The sequence below is a fragment of the Alternaria hordeiaustralica genome (assembly GCF_023758085.1).
Source record: "Alternaria hordeiaustralica strain BMP 2776 chromosome Unknown scaffold_2, whole genome shotgun sequence".
Taxonomy (NCBI): Eukaryota; Fungi; Ascomycota; class Dothideomycetes; order Pleosporales; family Pleosporaceae; genus Alternaria; species Alternaria hordeiaustralica.
In genome coordinates this window covers 718,063-741,675 of record NW_026056774.1, presented here as the reverse complement: position 1 = coordinate 741,675, position 23,613 = coordinate 718,063, and the positions used below count along the sequence as shown (strand labels likewise).

Here is a 23,613-nt window from a genome sequence, read left to right as displayed (position 1 = left end):
TTGAAGATAGGCGATAGGGTCGAGATGGTGCCTAGTCATATTGATCCGACGGTGAACTTGCACAACGTGTACTATGCGTATCGGAAGGGCGTGATCGAGGAGATTTGGCCTGTAGACAGTAGAGGGTGTGTGCAATAGCGTTTGGGATGCTACAAATATCAAATTGGTAATCGCGTCTAACAGATTATGTACTCCTTCTTGACACAAGCCCCTACTTTTACAGCCCCTACTATACATATCCCCATCTCAAATGAGATCCAGTAGATTCGCTTGTAGATCCTTCACTGGAACATCGGCAAGGGGATCTTTGCCGGTAAACGACGCAGCCGCTCGGTCTGACCTGCTCATTTTTGTAATATCGTAGTGTTCACCGCCCATCTTGGGATGACGCTTGTCTTTGTACGCGTTAAACTTGCCGTTCCAGTGCCATGAGTCTCTATCCGCTTCTTTCGCATTGCCTGTGTTCTCGACATTGTCCAGACCCCTCTTCCGCTTGCCGTTGCCTGTTGGCGGCGGAGAGACATGCTTCTCACCTGTAGCCTCCGGGTTCGTATTCTCTTTATCGGCGTCGTCGTCTTCTAGAATTGTGACTGGGTTCTCCGCCGAGCTACCAGCGGAGTCTTTAGCCGCCCTTTCAGCCTCGAGCTTCTCAGAAAACGTCGTCCCAGTCATGATCTTCTCGACCTCTCCATTGGTGTGCGCGAAGTCATCATCGACGTCGCCCACCTTTGCCAGTTTGTCGAGGCGGAGTTTCGTCGCAAAGATTCCCTTCTCGGGGTCGAGGTTGCCCTTCTTGAAGTAATTGACGGCTTCTTTGCGCCATGAAACGCACTGCCCTTCGATGCCGAAAGCAGGGAGATCATGCGATAGCTCTAGATAATACGCAATAACGATTGCCAAGTCAAGGAACCGGGAATCGGGCTTGAGCTCGCCTTCTGCTTCGATGGCCGCAAGCACGGTGAGTAGTGCGCAGCCCATTAAGCCGATCATTTCGCAGGTTGTGTCGCCGTCTTCGTTATTGATGAGCGCGGTGATGTGCTCGTTCTCATTCAGCCACAGTCCTACCGCGCTAATGACCGACCACATTTTCTCGATCCGGTCCTTTTTGGCGTGGAAGCCTTGATTGAACTCGACCATCTTTGCGCTGTTAGCTCCCAGCTATCATGCGCAGCTAACCATTGCACTTACCATGTTCTCCATAATTTCTTGCATTCCCCATCCTTGCCAGTCTGTATACAGATTCATCTCAAAGGCATCTGGGTCGCAGTACTTCGCCTTCCTTCCCAGTAGATCCGCCTTGAGCCACGCGTCCCACAACATGACCCATTTGTGCTCCGGATGCTTGCTCGCCGGTGTTTTAAAGAGGCCATCTTTTCTGAATTGATCGTCGATGGGCTTGTAGAGCCTTTTGAAGATCTCGGATTTAGATGAAATGAAGGCGTCCGGGTCCAACGTCCAATTGAGATAATTCCTGCCTTCAATGTCGAAGAAAGGATGCGGTATACAAACGTAGTCGTAAGGTGCCGGATCGGCGGGCTTGCCCGTGCTGCTGTTCTGCTTGTTTTTCTTCTGCTTGTCGTTCTTGTTGGTGCGCACCGACTCGAAGGCAGAATCCGAGCTCTCGCTGCCCGAATCTTCTAGGAAGACGCCGGAATCGCGCGCGGTCTTCTGTTTCTTCGCTGGAGGCATTTTCACGTGGGATATGAGACGGGACAGGTGCTCAATAATATGTATTTGATGAGAATAGATAGTTAATCAATGATCTTGATGGATTGGAGGTGTGGGTTGATGAGGTTCATCCGGGTGTTCGTGGGATCATGACATCAAGGGGCTTCGTCATCGCTCCGAGACCCCTGAAGAACGCGAACCTCTCACGATCGCACGTGAGTGGCATTTCTGTGATCCCGCGACGCGTCTGGTGAGCCCATGTTAGACGAGTGTTATAGATTGTGTGGCAGTCAAAAAGATTTGCCGCCTGTTTTGATACTGTGGGGTCCATTTGGGAAGAGAAGGTCGACGTGATGGTTGAGGTTGGCGCGCAGTGGTGTCAGGGACGGACGCGTCGAGGAAGGCACGGGCCCTAGCGTTAACTAAGGCTGCTTCCACGGTTCTCAGCCGGACGCAACGTCGGCCTGACCTTGGGCTTCTCGTCGTCAGCACCAAATTCAGGCTCCGTTCTGGTGGCAAGCTATTCGGCGGCCTTCTTCTTGGCCTCACCTCATACAAGGGAAAAACTGAACACCTAGGAGCCTACGTCGCCGTTAGGCTACTAACTTCGCAAGCTTTTATCTTAATATAGGCTCTAGGGTGTTTAGTTTATCCCTTAAATAGAGTAACCTCAGCCTTTTTATTAGCAACTGTCTTCTGCTTAAGGCGACAGCAAGCATTGCATAACTTCTTCCTGCGTTTTCTTAGCCCCTTAAACCTAACATAATATAGCATATGCCTAGAATAGCTTACGCAGGCGGCACATCGTGCGCGTCCTCCTCTCTCTTGCGCTTGCGCTCATCTTGCGCCTTCTTCTCTTTCTTCTCTACTCTGTAGTTCTTCTATACAGCATGTCTGCTTAGGTACAACTTTGTTATAATTAGTATGTAGGAAGTAAATGCTAAGAGACAGAAGAGCAAAGGGAGTAATAGACGCAGTTACTAATAGACGTATATAACTACAACACAGGTCTTGTTGCGATTAAGAAGTAAATGTAGACTCTAATCAGTCGCTTGCTTATAGCGTTATACAACAGCCTGTAAGACTAGAAGCTATCGCGGCTTCTATATACTTGCGGGTCGGGACAACTCTTGCTGAGCGTGCCAAACGTCGCTGATTCGAGGTATGTCTGTGAAAGGAGAGTGCACATGCACGGTGGAATGGCGCAGGTTGTGTATGGAAGTAGTGACCGGGACTTCATCGTGGCGTATTCTGCCTTTACTCTGCAGCCTACAACAGCGCAGAAACAAGAAATTGAGAACTTGTAACCTTGATGTAGACGTAGGGCTAGGTTTTCTTTTGTTACACTAAACGTTCTCATGGCGTGCTGTTGTAGTAGGTACGCACGATGTTCAAGCTGCGAGAGACTTTTCACGGATGAACGACGTGGAAGAGAAGGCACCCGCTCGGATGGGAGACTACGACTTTTGCATGCCTACCGCTCAGTGCCCAGCGGCCTGGGTTCTTTCACGACACTGACGGTGTCTTTTGTTCGCGACAATGCCTTGTACTTGTGTAGGCCCTGCTATAACCAACTAGTAGATTAGAACTATGTATGCTACTCCCAGCTTGATTGTTCTGCCACATACCCGCCTGCACGTGAAGCCAAAACGCATTGGACTGCCAACCAAAAAATACGTCGGCTGATTTCGATCTCCAAAAGTATGAGTATGCGTAGCGAGTCTACGGCATTGGCAACAGCGAACAGCCAGGCGGCTGGCAAAAAGAATGCCCCCCAGCAGGATCGAACTGCTGACCTCGGGATATCTGCTCTGTCGAACAGTCATAGAATATATGAGACCCACGTGATAACCAACTACACCAGGGAGGCTTTGTTCTTCTTCTTTGGCCCGATTAGGCCGTTTATATTTCACCATTCACCGCTCACCGCTCACCGGTCGCTCCTGCCGTCGCTGCGCTCGCTCCTTCCTCCGTTGACCCAAACATCCCTACCACCCCACCTTTCCCATCCTATTCTACCAAAAAGACTAGACACACGTTTGAGTACATGACCTAGACGTCTACATTGCCTTAAAATCTAGCGAAATGATTATTCTCATCTTGATGTAGTCTGCAGAGCACCTGTTTAGGTGCACCTTGTACGAGGCACTCCGACTCTCCGACCTCGGCCTATCTTATCATGCACGCTAAAATTTTGGGCAGTTGCGTCACGCCCAACAGTCACGATTGATGCAGTGAGGCTCTGGAGTTTGTTTTCCTGACTTTTGCAATTGACTATGGCTTCACGAATGGCTTCGCAGCGCGTATGCGCTACATTGCGCGCATCTCGCATCAACTACGTCCCCGCGCGGTTTGCTTCCGCAGCCTCTGCGGTTAGGGGGTCCAGTCTACCACAGGACGTGAAGGACGCCATAGCCGTGAGTACCAACCGATACATACTCTGCAGCGCTCTCCATAATGACACCCTATAGCGCGACTCCACACTACCTACACCCGACCCGTCCTCATCCTCCAAGACAGCCGGCCTCGTCAACCAGCAGTTACCGTACATGGTCCCGACCTATGTCCGCCCACCACCAATGTTCGAGAAGGGAGAGGGGTGCTGGATGTGGGATATTGAGAACAGAAAGTACCTCGACTTCACAGCTGGTATCGCCGTCAATGCGCTGGGGCACTGCGACCCTGGCGTAGCGCAGGTCATTGGAGAACAGGTACGTCCGTCACCACTGCATCGATTGTGGCTTACTGACTCCCTCCTAGGCCAGGCAGCTCATGCACACCTCGAACCTCTACCATAACCCGCACACAGGCCTGCTATCGAAGCAGCTGATCCAGCTCACGCACGCGACCGGAGGCTTCGCCAGCGCCACTCGCACATTCATATGCAACAGTGGATCCGAGGCCAACGAGGCCGCCATTAAGTTCGCGCGCAAGGTCGGAAAGTCAATGTCACCGGACAAGGAGAAGCATGAATTCGTTTCGTTCCACAACTCATTCCACGGCCGGACCATGGGCAGTTTGAGCGCGACACCGAACCCCAAGTACCAGACACCTTTCTCACCGATGGTGCCCGGTTTCAAGTACGGCACATTCAACGATGTGGAAGCGGTCAACGACCTGGTCACCGACGCGACGTGCGGTGTCATCGTGGAGCCAATTCAGGGAGAGGGTGGTGTGAACGTTGCGACACCCGAGTTCCTTCTCGCGCTTCGAAAGAGGTGCACGGAAGTCGGTGCCGTCTTGATCTTCGACGAGATACAGTGCGGTCTAGGCCGGACAGGTACCTTCTGGGCCCACGGCGGCTACCCTAAGGAATGCCATCCCGACATTGTAACCACAGCCAAGGCGCTCGGCAACGGATTCCCCATTGGCGCGACTATCGTGAACGACTTTGTCTGTGACAACATCAAGACTGGTGACCACGGCACCACCTTTGGCGGCAACCCCCTCGGATCCCGCGTCGCTTCATACATCCTGTCTCGTCTCTCATCACCAGAGATTCTCGACTCGATACCCGCCAAGGAGCAAGCATTCCGCAAGCACTTTGACGCTCTCCGACAGCGCTTCTCCAGCCAGATCAAGGAGGTCAGAGGCAAGGGCCTGATCTTGGGTCTTCAGCTCGATGTTGATCCTACGCCCATCGTTACTGCTGCTCGTGAGAGGGGATTGCTTATCATCACTTGCGGTACAAACACCCTGAGATTCGTTCCCCCACTCGTGATCACCGAAGCAGAGATCGAAGAGGGCATGCAGATTCTAGGACAGGCGATGGAGAGCGTGTGGGTCAAGCATGAAGATGTTGAGGGCACAGATGGTCAACAGGAGATGCGGTAATGCATATCCTCGTTAGCATGGCGTTCATCGGCGTTGTGGACGGGTAGCATTGTACATATTTCACCAAAAGTCAAGACATTAGAAGGACGATGAGGGTTGTATGAAGAAATGTATATTGTCATACGCTGACTACTTTTAGAGTACTGAAGCAAGACTGAGCAAGGCCGAAGCCAGCTCAGACGGGTATAGTACATGCAAAGTAACTTCCAAGCCTAGTGTGAAGGAAGTCGGTTGGGCGAGCCCGCTGTTCAATATAGAAATAGAAGTGGAATGTGTGCCGTGGTATAACCCCAGAGCTGTATGAGTCGAATCTTTCGTCCCTCAACCACTGCCAAAGATGCTGGCGACTGGTTGAGACGATGCTGCACCGGCAACACGTAAGCCGCCATTTTGAGCCGGTCCTCGCACCGGCAAGCCAGTACCAGGCGTAGAAGGTGCAGTCGTGCTGTTGGTACCACTCGCATCCTCGTTCTCGTTCTTCTTCGTACTCTTTGTAGTCTTCACCTTCTTCTGCGGTCCATCCTTAGTCTTCTTATCTGCGCCTCCATACCGATGGTACTTGTGCCGATTCGGTCGCCCAAAGACCTGTTGCGGTGTCTGCAATAGCGCAAAGCTGGATAAGCCCTCGCCCTCGTCATCACCCACAGGCAGGATCTGAGCATTCTGGATGATCTCGATGATGCCGGCGTCGTCTTCAAGCTCCTTCGCTTCTTGATGGTCAGCACGAGACATTTTCTTCGCGCGATTGAAGATCGCATGCTCGATTGTGTTCTCGAGAACTAGAGTTTCGACGACAACTTCTTTTGTCTGTCCTATGCGATGGGCACGTTTGATGGCTTGCGCTTCGATATTCGGTCTGTTGATCGGGTTTACAATCAGTACGACGCTCGCCGCATTGAGGTTTAGTCCGAGTGCACCGCATGCGACATCGATGAGCAAGACTCGCACATCTGGATCTTCGTTGAAGAGTCGTACGTATTCGGATCGCAGTTGGTTGTTTAGGGTTCTCGCGTAAATGCGATGGTTCACATACATCAACTCAAGACATTGGGCGATGTAGAACGCCGCGTTGTCACCATCGTAGAAGATGATGATCTTCTCTTTCTCTTGGTGCTGCATCACCTTGTCCAATAGATATGTAAGTTTGGCCGATGTGGTGCCAATGCAGCGTGTGTTTTGGAGATCGGAGTCTGCGGGAAGGTCCGCTGTCTCGTCTGCGAAGGTAAGCTTTCGCTTCTTCGTGCGAACGGGTGATGCGATGTCCGGGGTGTCTTCAACGCCATTCACATCGTTGGATCCTGTTGACTTCTTAGGGGATGATTTGCTCGCGATGGCTGATATCCGACGACTAGTCGGTGGCTGTTGACCCTTCACCAACGAAGTAGGCACTCCTGTCCTCTGCAGCGGCAAGCCATTGACTGTGCCTTCGCCTGATTCCTTGAGCTTACCCTCCTCCTCTGCCATCGCAATGGCCTTTGCTTTTGCTGCATATCCAACAGCATCCAGCCCGACCGTTGGATCTGAAGACCGGATGCTGCTATCAACGTGGAGTTGGCCCTCGATGAGCTGCGTAACACCAACCACGATGGGCTCCGCTGGGTAAACAAGTGCAAATGCCTCTCGCGCGGCTTCTGGCCAACTGTTGACAGCCATGCCCACTTCATGAGATGTACTCAATGCAATCCATTCAGCGGAAGCCGTAAGCTTCGACACGATTTGGCTGCTCTCCAGGAGGGATTGCGCGTCCTCGAGCGAGCAGTTCCTGTCCTCTTTGGAAAGGTACTTACTGCTAGTTTCAAGCGTAGCGACTACATCTGAGAGGCTGAAACCTGTCCAGGTAAAGTTGGACTGCCGTAAATTTCGGATGAGACTGTGACGGGCTTTCACGCTGTTCTTGTGAAATAGATAGTCAACATCGGTCCGCTCGCTCGTGATAGCGTTTGCTCGCAGAACTTGGATGAAGAGATTGGCCGTCATCTTATCAAACCAACATGGCTTGAGGTACACGGTTCTGTGTCGCATTGGGGGTAAGATAATGTTCTTCTCCACATCCTCTGGGCGTGTCTTCACGACCAAGCCTTCCAGTGCTCGAACAAAGCATGAGGAGAACCCGGAATAGGTCTTTTGGTACTGGTGCTCGTGGCGGTAAACGTATTCGTCCCAATCGAGTTTACCTTCGGAGTTTTCGCACCATGGTCGAACCATGAGGAAATGTGAAGCAAGCATACCCAAAGCTTTGGCAGCTTTGGAATTCTCTTTATCATTACTGAACGTCTTTCTCTTTTCAATAGCAAGTTCGCGTTGCAGTACCGGGTCGGTCTCCGGATCGACGGTGGACATGTCTACCTCCACACCGACCAAACTTTTCGCAGGTGCTTTGAACCAACGTCAGCATATGTACACATGTCACAATTTGCACGACTTACTTCCTGATACGACCCAGCGTCTCTCCGCTTGTATCTGCTTAGCGACAAGTACAGCATTCGAGACAGAGCTCGAGAAAGAGTGTCCTTCATCGATAATGATCCGTAGCCAGTGTATCTTCTTCAGCGGCGATTCGTACACTCTATCGGTGTCAACGCAACTGCAATCTGGAATGCGGGTTGCTCCGATGTAAGGACAGTTACAAACGCGAGAGGCCCCAGAACCCATACGTCGTCCTTGTTCATCCTGACCGTCTTGGATCTCTTGTTCGAAGCGGTTGCGAGTGAACAGAACCACATCAAACTTCATGAGTTCAGTAGGAGCAGGTAGTTCGCTTTGAAAATCCATGGTCTCGTCGGTGGGATGGGTGATCTTCGTCTTACTAGCGCGCTTGGGCACAGAGTCAACGACGAGAATCTTGAGGCCACCCGGAAGGATGTGCTTTTGTGTTTCGGACTGCCATTGGTGGAGTAAGTTTCGCGGTACGACAATGATGGTGGCGGATGAGAGCACCAATTGACGTGTTGGTGGTATTCGGGTGTTCCTGTTCATGCGTGGAATATCTGGTGGTATCTCGTAGAATGGAACATCTCGATCCAGCGCATCTTTGATGCTTGTGATATCTCCAGCCCCATTCGCCTCAGACTGCTCGAGGAAGGATTTCATCGGGGTTGAATGTCGGCCAGCGGAAGAGATCGCCATGTCTGCCAACGATCCAGGTCGCTTGCGAAGAGGAGGTAATGGTCGGTATGCGACTGGAATCTTTGGAAGATGGCCCTTACTTGCCAAAATAACGGCCAAGCAAATTACCGTTTTCCCCAGGCCCATGGTCTCTGCCAGAATACCACCCCGGTTCATTTCGTAGTAGCGCGGTTCTTGTAGAAATGATCCATCTCTAGGCCCGTAGTAAAATTCCTTGCCATCAGGCGAGGTACGAGCCTCCAATCTTGGATCAAGCTGCAGCTGTGGCGAAGCTTCCCGTTGCAGCATCAAGCTCGCCGACCGTGTCTGATACGCGTATAATCTGGTCTTGAGCCCCGGTAGAGCCTGTTCACCATGCTCCGACCATTCTGAGACTGCCGCAGAATCTAATACGTCTTGTACGGCGGCACGTGTATAGCGACACTTGATCTTCCCCACGTCGGGCGCAGGCGATGGTAGCTTGTTGAAAAGGTAGTATAGCGAGAAAGGTTCTACATGAGCCCAGGGATCGAAGTAACGGGTCTCATCAGGATTTGAGTCTCCATTCCAAGCACTCGGTGAGATGTCAATTTGTTGGAGCAGTGTCCGCAGAACGTTCTTCAAGCTCTTGCTGTTACGGTCAATCGTACGACGAGCCCAGTCTTCTGGCAAAAGATAGACGCGAAGAAGGCCGTGGTGAGACGCATTACCAGGCGTTCCTCTACGCGCAAATATCCGAATCCATTGAGCTTCAAGCAGTCGTGATGCTTCAATACCGATGCTGGCCTTGATCTCGTCGGGAAGCTCTTGTTGCAGTAATTCGACCCAACCACCACTCGATGGTGAGATTGAACTACAGTCGAACGCGTGCTTGAAGTGAAGGCAGCCAAGTGCGATGTAGCGATCCATATTCTGTGCACCAGTCTCAACACACTCCACGTTTTCGGGAGCTGATAAGGATCCTGTCGTGGCGAGCGTAGATGATCCGGTAGCAGCAGAGGCTCGCGCTGAAGATGAAGATATAGATATAGCATCGTCACGGTCGTTCATTTGCTGATCAGTTGAATTGTCCATGTTCCTGCGTGCGGCTCGATGGTCATAGCTGCTGCTAGTCGCACCACATGACGTGGGCGACGTGATTGTTGTAAGCCCGACCATGATAAGCGTTCGTTGTCATCAAATCCAGTGGGTGCGATTGTACAGCCCGAGCACTGTAGGACAAAAGTTTGAGTCGATAATGGTAGGTGGTTGCAGGTGAGACGGGGGGCGACTGCCTAGATGCCAAGTAAATGACCTTCGCGTTCCGCGCTAACCCAAAGTGTTAGCGCGTCCCTCCAGTATCGCGTCCTGACTTCTTCAGTCCGGGCAATGTTCAGATTGTACCAAATGCACAATGTTGTGCCTATCTCGGTGGTTCCTTTCGATAGCTGTAGAACGACAGGGATGCAGATGCGTTATATCCGGTGGTAAACATCTCTACGCGTGACGCGACCGTAATTAATCTGCTATATTGCAGACTGGGATCATGTGATGTAAAGATGCGATCACTTATAAAGAGACCTAGGGACTGAATCGAGTCCCAGTCTTGCATATTGAAGCTTCAGATTCTTCTTCGCGATGTTGTCGTTCTTCGCCCATATCTTGTTGGTAACATCGGGCGCACTCGCTGCGCCGGTTGAGAATGCTCAGAGCGCTGCAGCAACCGTAGGCAAGATACGTGGCGTTCGGGACCCAATTTACCATCTATACCTGCAAGCAAGCGCTAAGAATGGTATGCTGATTTCCTTCTCTTGACATTCAGCTTTATTACTTTTCCAGAATCTTGTTAATAACACGTATAGCATCAATCCCTGTGCTGGGACCCGAAACCGCAGCTGACGAATTTACCATCGGTGGCAGCATCCAATCGAAAAAGACAACCCAGTATCTGAACATTGCGACCGCATCGACAAGCTACAAGCCGTTGGTCTGGGGAGCCACTGGGGAGACTACGGCGTGGGGATTGGAGGGTGATACTATCATCACTGTGCAGAGCAGTAGCTATGGACGACGTAAGTACTCAGGAAGGAGCCATGTTCGGCTCATTGTCGGCGGTGCTAACATGCGGCCTAGAGCTGAACTTCCTCGTATGCAAATCGGCTGAAGCGAGTTACTACGATTTGTACTTGCAGACGGGGAGCGATACGCCGAGTGGAAGGACATGCAGCAATTACCAGACGATCCATCTACCGTGTCTGTGTTAGAGGTTACGGATGGCCGAGGGCTGTGTATGCAAGTTGCTAGGGATGACAACCGCGCCGTAGAAAACCATGGAGTTAATGGAAAGTTTGTCAAGGCTCGGTTCAATCAGTAATCAAGAGTGCTGAGCTGGTTCATGCAGGTGTGGTGTAGTGAACATCCGCAGGCAGACAGCGAAATCGAGAGAGCGTGGCCGCGGCAGTGTTAGCCCTATCCGGAATAGCGTCTTTGGTGCCGCACGATGCCCGCAGGTGGCCGGGACATCTGGATCCACCGATGATTAGTGACGTATCGACCTTGCTAAGTCCGAACAGCGAAGCTCTTTCGATGATGATTAATGGTACAATGTGGGGAAGATACTTCAGCATATCACTCCCCTCTTTCTTCCACGAAACACCGATCAATTGAAGCACACAAACAATCATGTCATACAGCAGAGTAGGAGTCGTCACCGGCGCGAACAAGGTACCTACACACGTCCACAGCATCTTCGGGAGTACCAAACTAACATTGACAGGGCATCGGACGCGCCATCGTGCAGCAGCTCGCTCTGCAGTACCCCAAGTCGCCGCTCAACAACGGACCCTTTCTGATCTATCTGACGGCTCGCGATCAGGGCAGAGGAGAAGCTGCCGTTAAGGATTTGGAGCAAGATGCGGCATTGAAGCAGGCCAAGGCATTGAAGGCCGACGGCGGTCTCTCTGAGATCAAGTTCCATCTGCTTGACATCACAAGCAGCAGCAGCATCAAGACTCTTGCGGACCACTTGAAGCAGGCTCATGGGGACGGCATTGACTTTGTCATCAACAACGCTGGTATCGCGTTGGACGGCTTCAGTAAGTATCTCCTTCCAATGTGCTATCCGTCGTCCCTAACATGATTAGATGCCGACCTCGTCAAGACAACCCTCGACTGCAACTACTACAAGACGCTCGAGGCGTGCCACACCTTCCTCCCCCTCCTCAAACCCACCGGTCGCATCGTGAACCTCGGCAGCATGGCTGGCAAGCTCAACAAATACTCCGAAGAAGTTCGCAACCGCTTCCTCGCCTCCAAGACCGAAGAAGATGTCACAAGCATCATGAAGGACTTTGTTGCTGCTGTCGAAGCTGGCAAGGAGAAGGACGCTGGCTTCCCTAGTGCCGGGTATGCTGTGAGCAAGGCAGGATTAATTGGAGGCACACGGGCGCTGGCCAGACAAGAGAAGGAGAAGGGAAGCAAGGTATTGATCAATACCTGCTGCCCAGGTTATGTCAACACGGACATGACAAAGGGTAAGCAAACTTTTTCTCGTGTGCACCATGTGAGACATGTACTGACTCTATACACCAAATCTAGGCAACGGAACGAGGACTGTAGAAGAAGGCGCTCAAACCCCCGTAATGCTCGCGATCCACGACATTCAGAACAAGACAGGTGCTTTCTGGCAGTACGAGAAGGAGATCGACTGGGTTGGTTAGAAGTACATAGAAAAAAAACAAAGTGTATACTCTAGGATTGGTCTCAGTGGTGTGCTCACTCGTATCTGTGACTAACGAGTTACGCGCTTACATGCAGACCATGCAGGTAAGAACCCTCTCTCTCAACACGCGTTATGCGCCACCGAAGACGCTCGTTCACGTACGTACCTTGTAATAGAGCACCCGCATATGATCGAAAGGCGAGATCTTACATCTGCCCCCACACGTCACATATCACAGCGCATGTAAACGCCGAGATCGGTTTCACATAAATACTACGTCTATGCAAACAAATTCTCCATTCCAAGAAGGTTCATCTTGCCCATCATCGCCTGGGAACTAGAAAAGCCGATCTAAGCAAGGCTCCTCCGCCTGTAGCTTTTTCAACATGCACCTTACTAGTATTACGTTCCTTTCAACTCTCGCCATCTCCGCAACTGCGGCGCCTACTGCACCCGGGCCTCCCATTTGCGGCACCATCTACCTACAAGGCGGCAAGACCCAAGTCATCTACGGTGATGCTTGTTATGGGATCACGGGCAAAGCGCTATCAGCAACGGTGTCTGAGGCGTGTGGGTGTGACTTCTCGCAGTAGGTCCTGTTGCGTAGAAGATGTGGCAAGGTAGACTGGGCTAACGGGAACGTAGGTGGGATACATGTGATGCGGGGAAGTTGAAAGACAGAAGTATCACCGGAGTGCCTATCACGGAGGCGAAGGGGTATTGGTGCAATCTGCACTAAGATGTGGCACGAGGAGAGGAGCACATTTCTCAATTGTACTGTCTCAGTATATTCAAACCCTTTTTGCAAAAGAGACTCAACCCATAGGGTTGGTTACGCACTACCTATCTCCTGTAGCATTGTGACCATTGAAGTAGGATACAGCAGATAGCGTCAGGATTCAGTATGACGCAAAAAGAAAACAGTCCCAAAAACACAGTCGCAAAACACAAACTCGTTTGCAATCCTTCACTCCATATCAATCCATGTTCCTGGAGCCAATGACTCAACCCACTAACACCCAACATGCCGCCCACCTAGAGTTTGGTATCTTCATTACCGAGCATATGTGAGAGTGACGACCACTGGCTTTTGAGCTGCTCGAGCTTTATCTGGGCGGTCTCGTTCTTCTTCGCCTTCTTTCTTTCGAACGCCAGTTTGGTTTCGAGGTCCTCGTTTGTCTGCCTCTGCGATTTCAATATGCTCTTGGTCCGTCGATAGTCGTCGTGTGCGGTTTTCCAGGACTTATGGTTGTTTTGAGCTAGAAGATTTGCCGCATTCAGCTTTACTTTAGTCTCGTCCAGCTCATCCTTTGTCGTTTCCAGTTCGTCCTGACTTGACTCCAGCTCTTCCTTGGTATCGTTCAGCTCATCCTGAGTCGAGTCCAGTTTATCCTTAGTAGATTCCAGCTCTTCTTCAGTTGTCTCAAGTTTGTTCTTTGTATCTTCAAGCTCTTGCATCATTTCCTCGAACATGGTATGCAACTTTGTTTGCGCGTTGTTGGAGCACTGGAGTTGTTGCTTCTGTGTAGTCACTTCAGCCACGTCATCTGGCAATGAATGTTCGATGAGGTTACGTACCGCTACTCGCAGACGATCCACCGGTGTAGTCGCAATTCTGCTCTTGGTCTTGCCCTCCGAGTCTGTTGAGACTTGCTTCTTTAATGCCATATTGAGCTCCTAGATTCGGATTACGGTCCCAGGGATGATTGAATATTGCAATGTAATTGTAATAAGCTAATCAGAAGACCCGTGGAGGGTGTCGCTTTATAGTTCGGAGTGCTACTCGGGTAAAGCTAGATGTTGGCCAAGAAGCGGTAAAGAAATGTAGCGAAAGGACACCGTCGGTCAATGGGCGATAACATACTGACAGCTGCGAAGAAGGGGCGGTAAAGCAAAGGTAAAGCTCAACCATGATGCAGTGGTATCAAGGTAACGATGAGACATCACGCCTTACAGATGTATGGCGTACGTTGAAGAAGTAACCAAGGTGGCATATACTCGCCAATAACGTCCTTCAATTCAATTGCAGGAATTATGCACGAACCTGGGACTACCGATGAAGAGTTAGTTGGAAATGACCATTGGGTTCTTCGAAAACGCGATGCTTCAAAGGTGCCAAATGCGGAGGCGGACGGCTTGCAGCGCGGAAAGCATTTGCGAGTCTGATGTACAGCAACACTTGTTCATGTTTGCGCGTACTTCAAACTCTAATCGTTAAATTACTCGCATCGCTGCGATGTGATTGGGGTCAAGGGCACTGCGACCAGATCATGGTGGTGACAGAGGAACTACCAGCCTTGGAAGACAAGAAGGCCGATCGAGGGTTCCGGCGCGCTAGCCTCATTAGCGCTTTCCCCCAGCCACAGAGCTCACGATGCTTCGAGCCCGTATCAACCCTTGAACATCTGGAGTGCCTTCGCATCGCATACGAGCATGCGTTGCATCAGTCATGGTCATTATTGCAAGTCGCCGGGACTGTAGCCGAAGGACTGTCAGGGGGCGAGTCATGGCGGATGACGCTGCGGGGAAGGAGCTCGTCAGGCACCTGTTGGATATTGTTCTCCGCATGAGCTTCCTCAGCCCACGCAGCAGGTACTGGCATGCAGTAGCATAGCTGGCTTGTCCAATGATAGTACACTAAGATAATGCGGGCTGGTTCCGATGTGGTAGTATAGGTCTAAGATACAAATACGAGGATGCGGCCCTCACGCGTCGCATTATTGCGTCCAGCCTTACACTGCGCATACCCTTGGATACTCTCTATTGACGTACAACTCATATATAGATCATGGGAAATCACGCGTTGATTTATGGTGCTTCTGGCATCTCGGGATGGGCCATCGTCAATGCCATCTTGAACGGATACCCTTCCAAGGATGCTTTCTCCAGAGTTACAGCTATGGTCAATCGGCCGCTGACACGTGAGATGGCTCTCTGGCCTGACGACCCAAGACTGCAAATTGTGTCCGGTGTCGATCTGGTCAAGGGAACACAAGAAGAGCTCGAGAAGCAGATCAAAGAAAAGGTCAAAGATGTTGAGACCGTGACTCAAGTGTACTTCTATTGTAAGTAACAACTGTTAGAAGGAATTCCAGGGTCTGACATGACCAAGCATACAAGCAGATCGATGAACCAGAAGCCGAGTGCAAGACCAACGAAGCGATGTTGGAGCGTGCCGTGACTGCGATCGATCATCTGTCCTCCAAGCTATCATACGTACTGCTTCCGACGGGAACCAAGATCTACGGTTGCCAGATGTTGGACAAGTTCCCATTCGCAAACGACCTACCACTCAAGGAGACGCTGCCACCGATACCCGAACCGTATCTTTCCCAGCTTTTTTACTACAACCAAATTGATTGCTTGAAACGCATCTCCAAAGGGAAGAACTGGAGCTGGTGCGAAGTGCGGCCAGACAACATCATTGGTTTCGTGCCAAACAACAACGCATACTGCCTTGCGCAAACACTGGCATTATACCTCTCGCTATATCGATCTGTTGAGGGCGAAGGCGCAAAGTGCCCATTCCCTGGTACCGAGAAGTCGTGGGTGAACAAATACAATGAATCCCCACAAGACATGGTCGCGCACTTTTCCATTCACGCGTCTTTGAACCCAGAGAAGACCGCGTCGCAAAGCTTTAACGTGGGCGGTCAGGAAGATAGCTGGAGCGGCAAGTGGCCGGTAATTTGCGATTACTTCGGTCTGAAGGGCACTGGTCCTGGAGAGGGCTCACCACAGCCGGGCGCGTACATTGACGCGCACAAGAAGCAGTGGGAGGAGCTGGAGAAGAAGCACAATCTTAAGAAAGGAAGCGTCGATAGCGATATCACGCATCCGGGATTCCAGGTACGTCGGAAATGTGGTTGCGTCGTGTACGCGTGCAGTAGCTGACCAGTATTAGTACTTCATCATGACGATGTTCGACTTCGACCGCCAGATGAGCATGGAAGCTTCGCACGAGGTTGGATACACGGAGGAGATTGGAACGAAGGAAACGTGGACGACTGCGTTCGATCGCATGAGGAAAGCGAAAGTGATACCCTGATGGCGTGAAGGAAACCTTGGAGGAGCGTGTGTGCTATCAGTGTTTAGGGACCTTAAGGGTCCGGCAAGTGGGCCTTCCAAGCTCGTGGCTGCCCGGGCCCCCGCGCCATCTCCATTGGCGAACACGACTTGGAGTTTCAATATATTCCTGTTTGATCTGCGCGACTCTCAGCCAAAATCTCACTGCTTATAATTAGCGCAAGGTCGGTCAATTGCTAGAGCTATGACGCTAGCCGTCGGTCTCAGTTGGACTCCTGTTTGCTGCGCCCCCACAATGCCATTGAAGCAGCACCATCTAGACGACTGATGAACAGTCTCGATATCCTCCGATGCTCCCATCTGCGGGAGGTCCGCGAAACAAGCTGGTTCTGAAGGGCCTGGGCGTAGTGGCCTTTTTCTGCATAGGTGCGTCGCATCAGCGTTCCAAGGTCCGGGCGCGTTAGACTCAGCTACAGTTGTCGCATTGGCACTCCAAGATGCTGCCCATGTTGGACACCTGGGTCTTCATTGTATGGTGCTAACATCTCCATAGTGATCCTGCTGCTGATGTCAAGCTTCCCCCACAAACGACCAGGCGCGAACCTCAACCTCCCACTACGCATACTTCCGCTCGGCGACTCGATAACTTGGGGTGGCCAGCCGGGTCAAGACAACGGGACAGATGGATACCGCGCACAATTAGTCCACGCGCTTATACGTGCGCGCTACGCGTCGGTGAACTTTGTCGGCACGCAGCGCTCTGGACTCATGCCCAACAATGACAACGAGGGGCATCCAGGGGCCACAATCAGCGAGCTTCAGGGCCTGATGAAAGCTGGACTTCAGATGCGACCGAATGTCGTCTTGTTGCATATTGGCACGAACGATCTCGCTCGACCCGAAACCACAGAAGAGAAGTGGGCAGATGCGCCGAAGCGTCTAGCAGCGCTGTTAGACGACGTGCTGGACGTGTGCCCGGACGCTGCGGTGCTGGTTGCGAAGATCATACAAGGAGCAGATACACAGGCGCAGGAAAACATCAGGAAGTTCAATGACGCCGTGCCTGCGGTTGTGAAGAAGAAGCTCGATCAGGGCTTCAAAGTTGCGGTTGTCGATCACAGCATCGTCCTACCCGAGGAATTGGTTGACGGGGTGCATCCGTGGGTGTTCCACGATTACTTGTGGCGTAGAAGCACGCTTGCTAATCGTATCAGGTCCTATTCCGGTTACTTTCACATGGGTAACATCTGGTTCGATGCTGTAAAAGCTGCCAGTGGCCTAGGGGTCATAACACCGCCCGTCACATTACACGAGACATGACCCGCGAAGATCACACGCGTTCATAGCTGACAGCTTGTCAAGACTGCCTACCATATCGAACTTCACGAGACATGATACTCTCTGGCAGTGGTGACACGACGCACACTGCCTCTCAAGTTGCACAGATATCTCACATGCGAGCTTGATTTCCGCTAGGCAATCAAGATTGTCAGACCGAGCACGACGCAAGAACGAGCGCGCATGGCACTTCGACCACGCTACAGGCGACTCCGTCCGGACCAGTCCTTACCAATAGAATGCAATTCGTCTTGCTTACTGTGCTACGCTCACGATTCAAGCCTGATCATGCCATTGCCATGCGCGAGTCGCATACATCGGCCATACGCTCATTCGCTAGCCCCGACTGTGGAAACCTGCGCGGGGTCAACATGCGGGCAGGCGGGGCGCCCACGCTGCATCACGCTAAAGCATATCCAACCCCAACCATGGAAGTTTGCCCTTCTCACAGAAGGCGTGATCACTTTTTGCATGGCGGCAATGTCTGCAAAGACGCCTCAGTGGAATGACAGATGCTGTGGAACACGACAATCTGGTTTCCATAGCCTCGCGGTTAGTCGGCTAGAATTGTCAGACGCTTTTGGCAAGTCTTCTTGACAGCTCTGCATACATGGCGTCGGATATGCTTTGGCGAGCTGCTGCCGCTATGGCAGCGATGGATGACTACGCGTTGTAGTGCATGTAGCGTCATGGTCACAGGGATCGGTCGGCTTTGGTATATCTCAATCGTCGTGCGGTTCGTTTTTTGGTCAGCCTTACTTCATTCGTGCCAGCTTGGTTGTTGCTTTCTGTTCTTTCCGACTCTTCGTTAGAAGAACGACTGAATAGAGACCGAACCTCACCATGGGTTTCGTAGACGAGGATCGCGTTCGCCTGATCGCGATCTGGGCACCCGCTGCAGTACGTCTTTCAGCTCTCCCCTTGACATTGATCTGATAAGTCCAGTTCGTCGCGTACGTAGTCTTGACGGCAATCTACAACCTCACACTTCACCCTCTTGCCAGATATCCTGGCCCGCTGTTATGGCGCATTTCGCCCATTCCCTCGATAATCTCCCTGTTACGTGGCCGTATCGCCTTTGACTACAAGGTTCACCACGACAAATACGGGCCCGTAGTGCGCGTCATGCCCAATGAGCTTTCCTTCAACACAGCAAAAGCTTGGGACGACATTTACGGACATCGAGTCGGGCTTGCGAACATGGACAAAGATCCCATTCACGTGGGTGCCGTAGAAGCGATACCAGGCGCGACAAACCTGACCATGGCACCGGATATCCACCATGCGAGGCAGAGGAGAGCGCTAGCTCATGCGTTCAGCAAGCAGGCTTTGCTTGAACAACAGTACATCTTGAAGGGATATGTGAACCTGTTTGTGGATAGACTGAGGGAAAAGGCGCATAAGGGTGAAGCCGCGAACATGGTTTCATGGTTCAACTTCTGCACCTTTGACATCATTGGCGATCTCAGTTTTGGCGAGCCGTTTGGATGTCTACGCGAAGGTACATACCGCCCACACAAGGGTTGTTGTAGTATACACTCTTAGCCTGTACTGACAGATCTTTTCAGGCGAAGGTTCTGAGTCCGCAAACTGGGTAGTCCTAATCTACGAAGCCATCAAATCCGGCGCGATTGAACAAGCAACTCGCCGCTTTGCCAAACCCGGGTCACTCGCACAGAAATTCCTCATGTGGTGCATACCCACTGTCGTCCGCGAACGCCGTTTCCGCCATCTGCGCAACTCGACTGAGAAGACTGTGAAGAGACTGAACCAAAAAGACAATGATCACCGCGACTTCATCTGGTACATTCTTAAACAACGAGAGAAGAAGAACGAGGTCAGCGACGACGAGGTGATTATGAACGCAGCTCTCTTCATCGTGGCGGGCAGTGAGACTACCGCAACGGAGCTCTGTGGACTGACGAACTATCTTCTGAGAAACCCGGTCATCTTCAAGAAGTTGAAAGACGAGTTGAGAAGCGCGGTCAAGACTGAAGAGGACATCAACATGGACGTCTTGGGCAGCCTACCATACATGAACGCTTGCATCGAGGAGGGCCTTCGCATCTTCCCTCCAGTACCCGTTGGTCTCTTGCGCACAGTGCCCAAAGGCGGTTCACTAATCGACGGCCACGCCGTACCCGAGAACACCTCAGTCTGCGTCAGTTCCTGGGGCGCATCACACTCAGCTGCCAACTTTGCGCAACCGGACACTTTCATCCCCGAACGCTTCCTCGACACCCCAGAGTCCAAAGCACAATTTGCTGGCGACGCTAAGAAAGCGGCGCAACCTTTCTCGACCGGACCGAGAGGGTGCATTGGCAGGAATCTGACGTATGTCGAGTTGAGGCTGATTCTGGGTGCGTTTTTGTGGAACTTTGATGTTGAGTTTGCGGATGGGGCGCCGCTTTGGGACCCGAAGGATGAGTTCAAAGGATTGAAGGCGTATAATACTTGGGAGAAGAGTCCGCTGATGGTTAAGTTGACGGATGTAAGGAAGACGCCTGCTTAGAGGGGTTGGCACGCGGCAGCGCAATAATGCCCTGTGATAGTATACGGGTCTCTATATTCCATAGGAAGGTACCTAGACTTCATACTACTCCACCCTAATTCTGACGGTCCACGAAACATTCTCTTGGATAAGAAGAATGGCTGATACGAGAACCACAACCTTGGAAGTGTCGAATCAGCGCGCCCACGTGACCTCGCGATAGCGTGACGCGGGGGTTGCCTTAGCTCCGAATCTCCTACGTCAGCGTCCACAATCGCGGCAGCTTGACATCAACAGTCACCACCGATGCACAGACACCCACTTTCTCTATTCACGAAACAAACACCAATCTCCGCCAAACTCAGCTCCCGGGGAATATTGCGACTGCGCAATTCAACGGTACAACACAGCCCTCTACCACGCACCTTCCACACCCGCGCACCACTCTACGCAGCCTACAACATGCCACAAGATCCAAAGATCGTCAAGGTCGAGGTAAGTTCTGACTGCACGATATACACGTGAAATATGGACTGACGTTGTATGTCTGCCTTCACAGCCACTTCCTGCCAGCGAGGCAAAGTGGATCGAGTTCCAGAAGATCTCATGGCAGGATCAAACTGGCAAAGACCGCGTATGGGAAGCCGCGGCACGCAAGACTCGAGGTAAGGCAGGCGTCGACGCCGTTGCCATCACCACGATCATTCGCCACCCCTCGCGCCCACCTTCCACCATCATCATCCTGCAGTACCGCCCGCCCGTCAATGCCGTCTGCGTCGAGCTTCCCGCCGGTCTAGTTGACGAGAAGGAGTCACCTAGCGAGGCCAGCGTACGAGAGCTACACGAAGAGACTGGATACAAGGGCAAGCTAGCATTCATCAGCCCGACCATCGTTTCCGACCCTGGTCTAAGCACTGCAAATATGCAATTGGCCATGGTGGAAGTCAACTTGAAAGAAGGCGACGCGGAGCCCGAGCAGGCGCTGGATGACGGCGAGTTCATCGAGAGGGTCGTGGTGCCAATTGACGAGCTGTACGACCGCTTGGTCAAGTACGATCAACAGGGCAAGACAGTAGATGCGAGGCTTTGGCATTGGGCTGCGGGATGGAATGCCGCGAAGACTATGTTGTGATAGAGCTTGCCTGGGCCTGGGCGCAGTCCTGTCACCAACTCCATCGATGAATTCCTCGTGGCGCGATGTTATGTGCAGGTAAACGATCCACTCAAGCGCGTCATCGGCGGGCTGACCTTCGAGGCCTCATGGCCACATCAAGGTGTGGTATTGCCAAGAGGCTGGTAACTTGCTCACGGAACACTCCGCTTGCGGGGACTATCAAACAAACACCCAATATTCGAGACCAACTCGTCACCCGTGATCAACGAACGTGCTCTTTACCTCACTCAAAATGGCCTTTATCGCCTTCCGTTTCCTGCTCACTCAGTTATACGACGAACGCTCTCAGTTCCTTGGCTCTTCATCGTCATTTCGCCAGCTAACACCGCCTGCTGCATCACACGTGTGATTATCGCAAGAGTCACCTGGGTCTTTGATCGCCACGCCGGTAAGAGCGCGCTGTAACAGCGCCAGTAGCGTACACCCATGGGCGCATATAAACTGCGAACTTCTTCGTTCCTTCTCCCGTACACCAGCCCTGACTTCCCTGATCGGCATTTTCTTCCGAAAGCCATCACTATATACAGTACTCGATCTTATCTCCCCTTTCCCCCATATCAGATCTCCTAGATCCTCTCAGATCTACCCGTCATCGACATGATGTATTCCTCCAGTTACCTCGCTGGTAAGATGCCTTATGAAGTCTTCAAGTCTTAGCTAATCGTGGACAGTTGCGCTCGGCGTCCTTACTGTGCTCACCAACGCCGCCCCAACCGATCTCAAGACTCAAGACATGTCCAAGGACTGGAGCCATGTCTTCCCCAAAGAACACTTCATGCCCTCACTGATCGAACCCGGCTCATCGATGGCGTCTATATCTATACCTAGTTGGATCGGCCTGGGCGACCCAGACATTCCTCAAATTCGAGGTGAAATTCGAAACCACTGTCCCTTTTCAGTCTGGGCTCGTCTGTCTATCGCCGCCAACAACTCCTTTGGAGAGCCCTGCGCCAATGCTGGGGAGACCCAGATGGTGGAAGTACTACCAGGCCATCGGTACAAGGCGCCCTTCCCGTGCCAGCTGAACCAGTGTGGTCACAACAGTACGTATTTCCTGTTCATCTCCTAATCTTCCTCATTACTTTCAATCGCTCCTGCTAATACATACCCAGTCAAGGTCGCCTACCATCCCGAGGATCGCAACGTCTACCAGATCGAGTACTCCTTGGACCCCCATGACGGCCGTATGTGGTACAACCTTTCTGCCGAAGACGGTGCGCCTTTCCAGGACGTTGAGCGCTACCTCGCTGGCTTCGGCCCTACATGCCCTTTCGTTCACTGCGCACCTGGACAATACGGTAAAGACCCGGTCCATGGATGTGACTGGCCGATCCAGCCAGTCTGTGATACTATCGGTAGTGTTGTCGGGGTGCTCTGTGGCAGGCTGGAGTAGGTATTTGGTGGTTATGAGGGTCGTTGTTGACTTGGAGTCGGAGTTTCTGATCGAGCGTACACAGACTATATAGATTGGATATCAGAGGGCTATTGTATGGCATTTGGCGAATGCAAGATATGCGATAGATAGACATGTTGCGAAACACTTCGGTGTGCTTCTGATCTTAGTCAATCATACACATTCATGCACATCTACTTTAGTTGTCAATGTCGAACATCACCCCCGGCAGTGCTCAATCTCTGCTTCCATGAACTGTACTAAATACTTAAAGTCTACTCTGAGGTGAGAAGCACTCCGAGCATGACCCATCTTATCTTCGAAGCAAATTGAGTACAACAAGCACGCATAGTTCTCTGGGTTTCTCAACCCACTAGACGTTTCTCCCCGCCGCACTCTGGCGTAGTGATCTTATACACTCTCTCCTCGGTCCTACACTGACCTAGATATGACACACAAATCATGTATCACCTTCCGCAGTTTCCCCGCCACACAGCCGTAAAGTACCCCGTTGATGCCAGCCTGTTTGCATCGCCTGGCCTCGACGAGATCAGCTCCTTGGCTATCTGTTTGACCGCTAATGTGTCTCGACCACCCATATAGCACAACATGTCTTGATTCGACTGCAAACAAACTCAACCCTCACCGTCCTGGATTCTAGGCCTGGCATCATTTCCGCACATCGACCGGTGCTGCTCAGAAGACGCCGCTAAAGAGGAAGCATGAGGCTTATAAAGTGCTCGCCCTGCTGCTCCATCGATCTTTCCTATCCTCTACTTCTTCCCATTTTGATCGCATTCCTCGACGAGCAATCCCCCTCTTCTCAAACATCTTCATCCTCCCAATATCTGCAATAACCAGGCCATACACACGCCCCAAGCTTC

The 23,613-nt window shown here is 51.8% G+C and overlaps 10 protein-coding genes and 1 non-coding gene across 11 annotated transcripts; 7 read left to right on the top strand and 4 right to left on the bottom strand.

The window, feature by feature from the left end:
- Positions 1 to 246: 246 nt before the first annotated feature.
- J4E84_001707 (uncharacterized protein) lies at positions 247 to 1,689 on the bottom strand (the record flags this gene model as incomplete). Its single annotated transcript, XM_049384337.1, has 2 exons — positions 247 to 1,137; positions 1,189 to 1,689. 2 exons carry the CDS (start codon positions 1,687 to 1,689, stop codon positions 247 to 249), a joined length of 1,392 nt encoding a protein of 463 aa, XP_049247693.1.
- Positions 1,690 to 3,436: 1,747 nt separating this feature from the next.
- Positions 3,437 to 3,538, bottom strand: J4E84_001706. The gene has a single exon. It is a non-coding gene; the product is annotated as a tRNA-Met (tRNA).
- Positions 3,539 to 3,956: 418 nt separating this feature from the next.
- On the top strand, positions 3,957 to 5,502 carry ARG8 (acetylornithine aminotransferase; the record flags this gene model as incomplete). Its single annotated transcript, XM_049384336.1, has 3 exons — positions 3,957 to 4,085; positions 4,140 to 4,379; positions 4,429 to 5,502. The coding sequence occupies 3 exons, from the start codon at positions 3,957 to 3,959 to the stop codon at positions 5,500 to 5,502; spliced, it is 1,443 nt and encodes a 480-aa protein (XP_049247692.1).
- A 321-nt stretch (positions 5,503 to 5,823) lies between these two features.
- Positions 5,824 to 9,657, bottom strand: J4E84_001704 (uncharacterized protein; the record flags this gene model as incomplete). The annotated part of the gene is made up of 2 exons (XM_049384335.1): positions 5,824 to 7,877; positions 7,929 to 9,657. 2 exons carry the CDS (start codon positions 9,655 to 9,657, stop codon positions 5,824 to 5,826), a joined length of 3,783 nt encoding a protein of 1,260 aa, XP_049247691.1.
- Positions 9,658 to 10,224: 567 nt separating this feature from the next.
- Positions 10,225 to 12,305, top strand: J4E84_001703 (uncharacterized protein; the record flags this gene model as incomplete). The annotated part of the gene is made up of 6 exons (XM_049384334.1): positions 10,225 to 10,378; positions 10,449 to 10,658; positions 11,288 to 11,310; positions 11,363 to 11,681; positions 11,730 to 12,119; positions 12,184 to 12,305. The coding sequence occupies 6 exons, from the start codon at positions 10,225 to 10,227 to the stop codon at positions 12,303 to 12,305; spliced, it is 1,218 nt and encodes a 405-aa protein (XP_049247690.1).
- Positions 12,306 to 13,342: 1,037 nt separating this feature from the next.
- Positions 13,343 to 13,975, bottom strand: J4E84_001702 (uncharacterized protein; the record flags this gene model as incomplete). Its single annotated transcript, XM_049384333.1, has 1 exon — positions 13,343 to 13,975. One exon carries the CDS (start codon positions 13,973 to 13,975, stop codon positions 13,343 to 13,345), a length of 633 nt encoding a protein of 210 aa, XP_049247689.1.
- A 1,120-nt stretch (positions 13,976 to 15,095) lies between these two features.
- Positions 15,096 to 16,355, top strand: J4E84_001701 (uncharacterized protein; the record flags this gene model as incomplete). Its single annotated transcript, XM_049384332.1, has 3 exons — positions 15,096 to 15,372; positions 15,420 to 16,156; positions 16,212 to 16,355. The coding sequence occupies 3 exons, from the start codon at positions 15,096 to 15,098 to the stop codon at positions 16,353 to 16,355; spliced, it is 1,158 nt and encodes a 385-aa protein (XP_049247688.1).
- A 328-nt stretch (positions 16,356 to 16,683) lies between these two features.
- On the top strand, positions 16,684 to 17,653 carry J4E84_001700 (uncharacterized protein; the record flags this gene model as incomplete). Its single annotated transcript, XM_049384331.1, has 3 exons — positions 16,684 to 16,702; positions 16,887 to 17,493; positions 17,548 to 17,653. The coding sequence occupies 3 exons, from the start codon at positions 16,684 to 16,686 to the stop codon at positions 17,651 to 17,653; spliced, it is 732 nt and encodes a 243-aa protein (XP_049247687.1).
- An 861-nt stretch (positions 17,654 to 18,514) lies between these two features.
- Positions 18,515 to 20,183, top strand: J4E84_001699 (uncharacterized protein; the record flags this gene model as incomplete). Its single annotated transcript, XM_049384330.1, has 3 exons — positions 18,515 to 18,571; positions 18,617 to 19,172; positions 19,240 to 20,183. The coding sequence occupies 3 exons, from the start codon at positions 18,515 to 18,517 to the stop codon at positions 20,181 to 20,183; spliced, it is 1,557 nt and encodes a 518-aa protein (XP_049247686.1).
- A 441-nt stretch (positions 20,184 to 20,624) lies between these two features.
- Positions 20,625 to 21,294, top strand: J4E84_001698 (uncharacterized protein; the record flags this gene model as incomplete). The annotated part of the gene is made up of 2 exons (XM_049384329.1): positions 20,625 to 20,657; positions 20,722 to 21,294. 2 exons carry the CDS (start codon positions 20,625 to 20,627, stop codon positions 21,292 to 21,294), a joined length of 606 nt encoding a protein of 201 aa, XP_049247685.1.
- A 639-nt stretch (positions 21,295 to 21,933) lies between these two features.
- J4E84_001697 (uncharacterized protein) lies at positions 21,934 to 22,729 on the top strand (the record flags this gene model as incomplete). The annotated part of the gene is made up of 3 exons (XM_049384328.1): positions 21,934 to 21,961; positions 22,008 to 22,379; positions 22,449 to 22,729. The coding sequence occupies 3 exons, from the start codon at positions 21,934 to 21,936 to the stop codon at positions 22,727 to 22,729; spliced, it is 681 nt and encodes a 226-aa protein (XP_049247684.1).
- Positions 22,730 to 23,613: the final 884 nt, after the last annotated feature.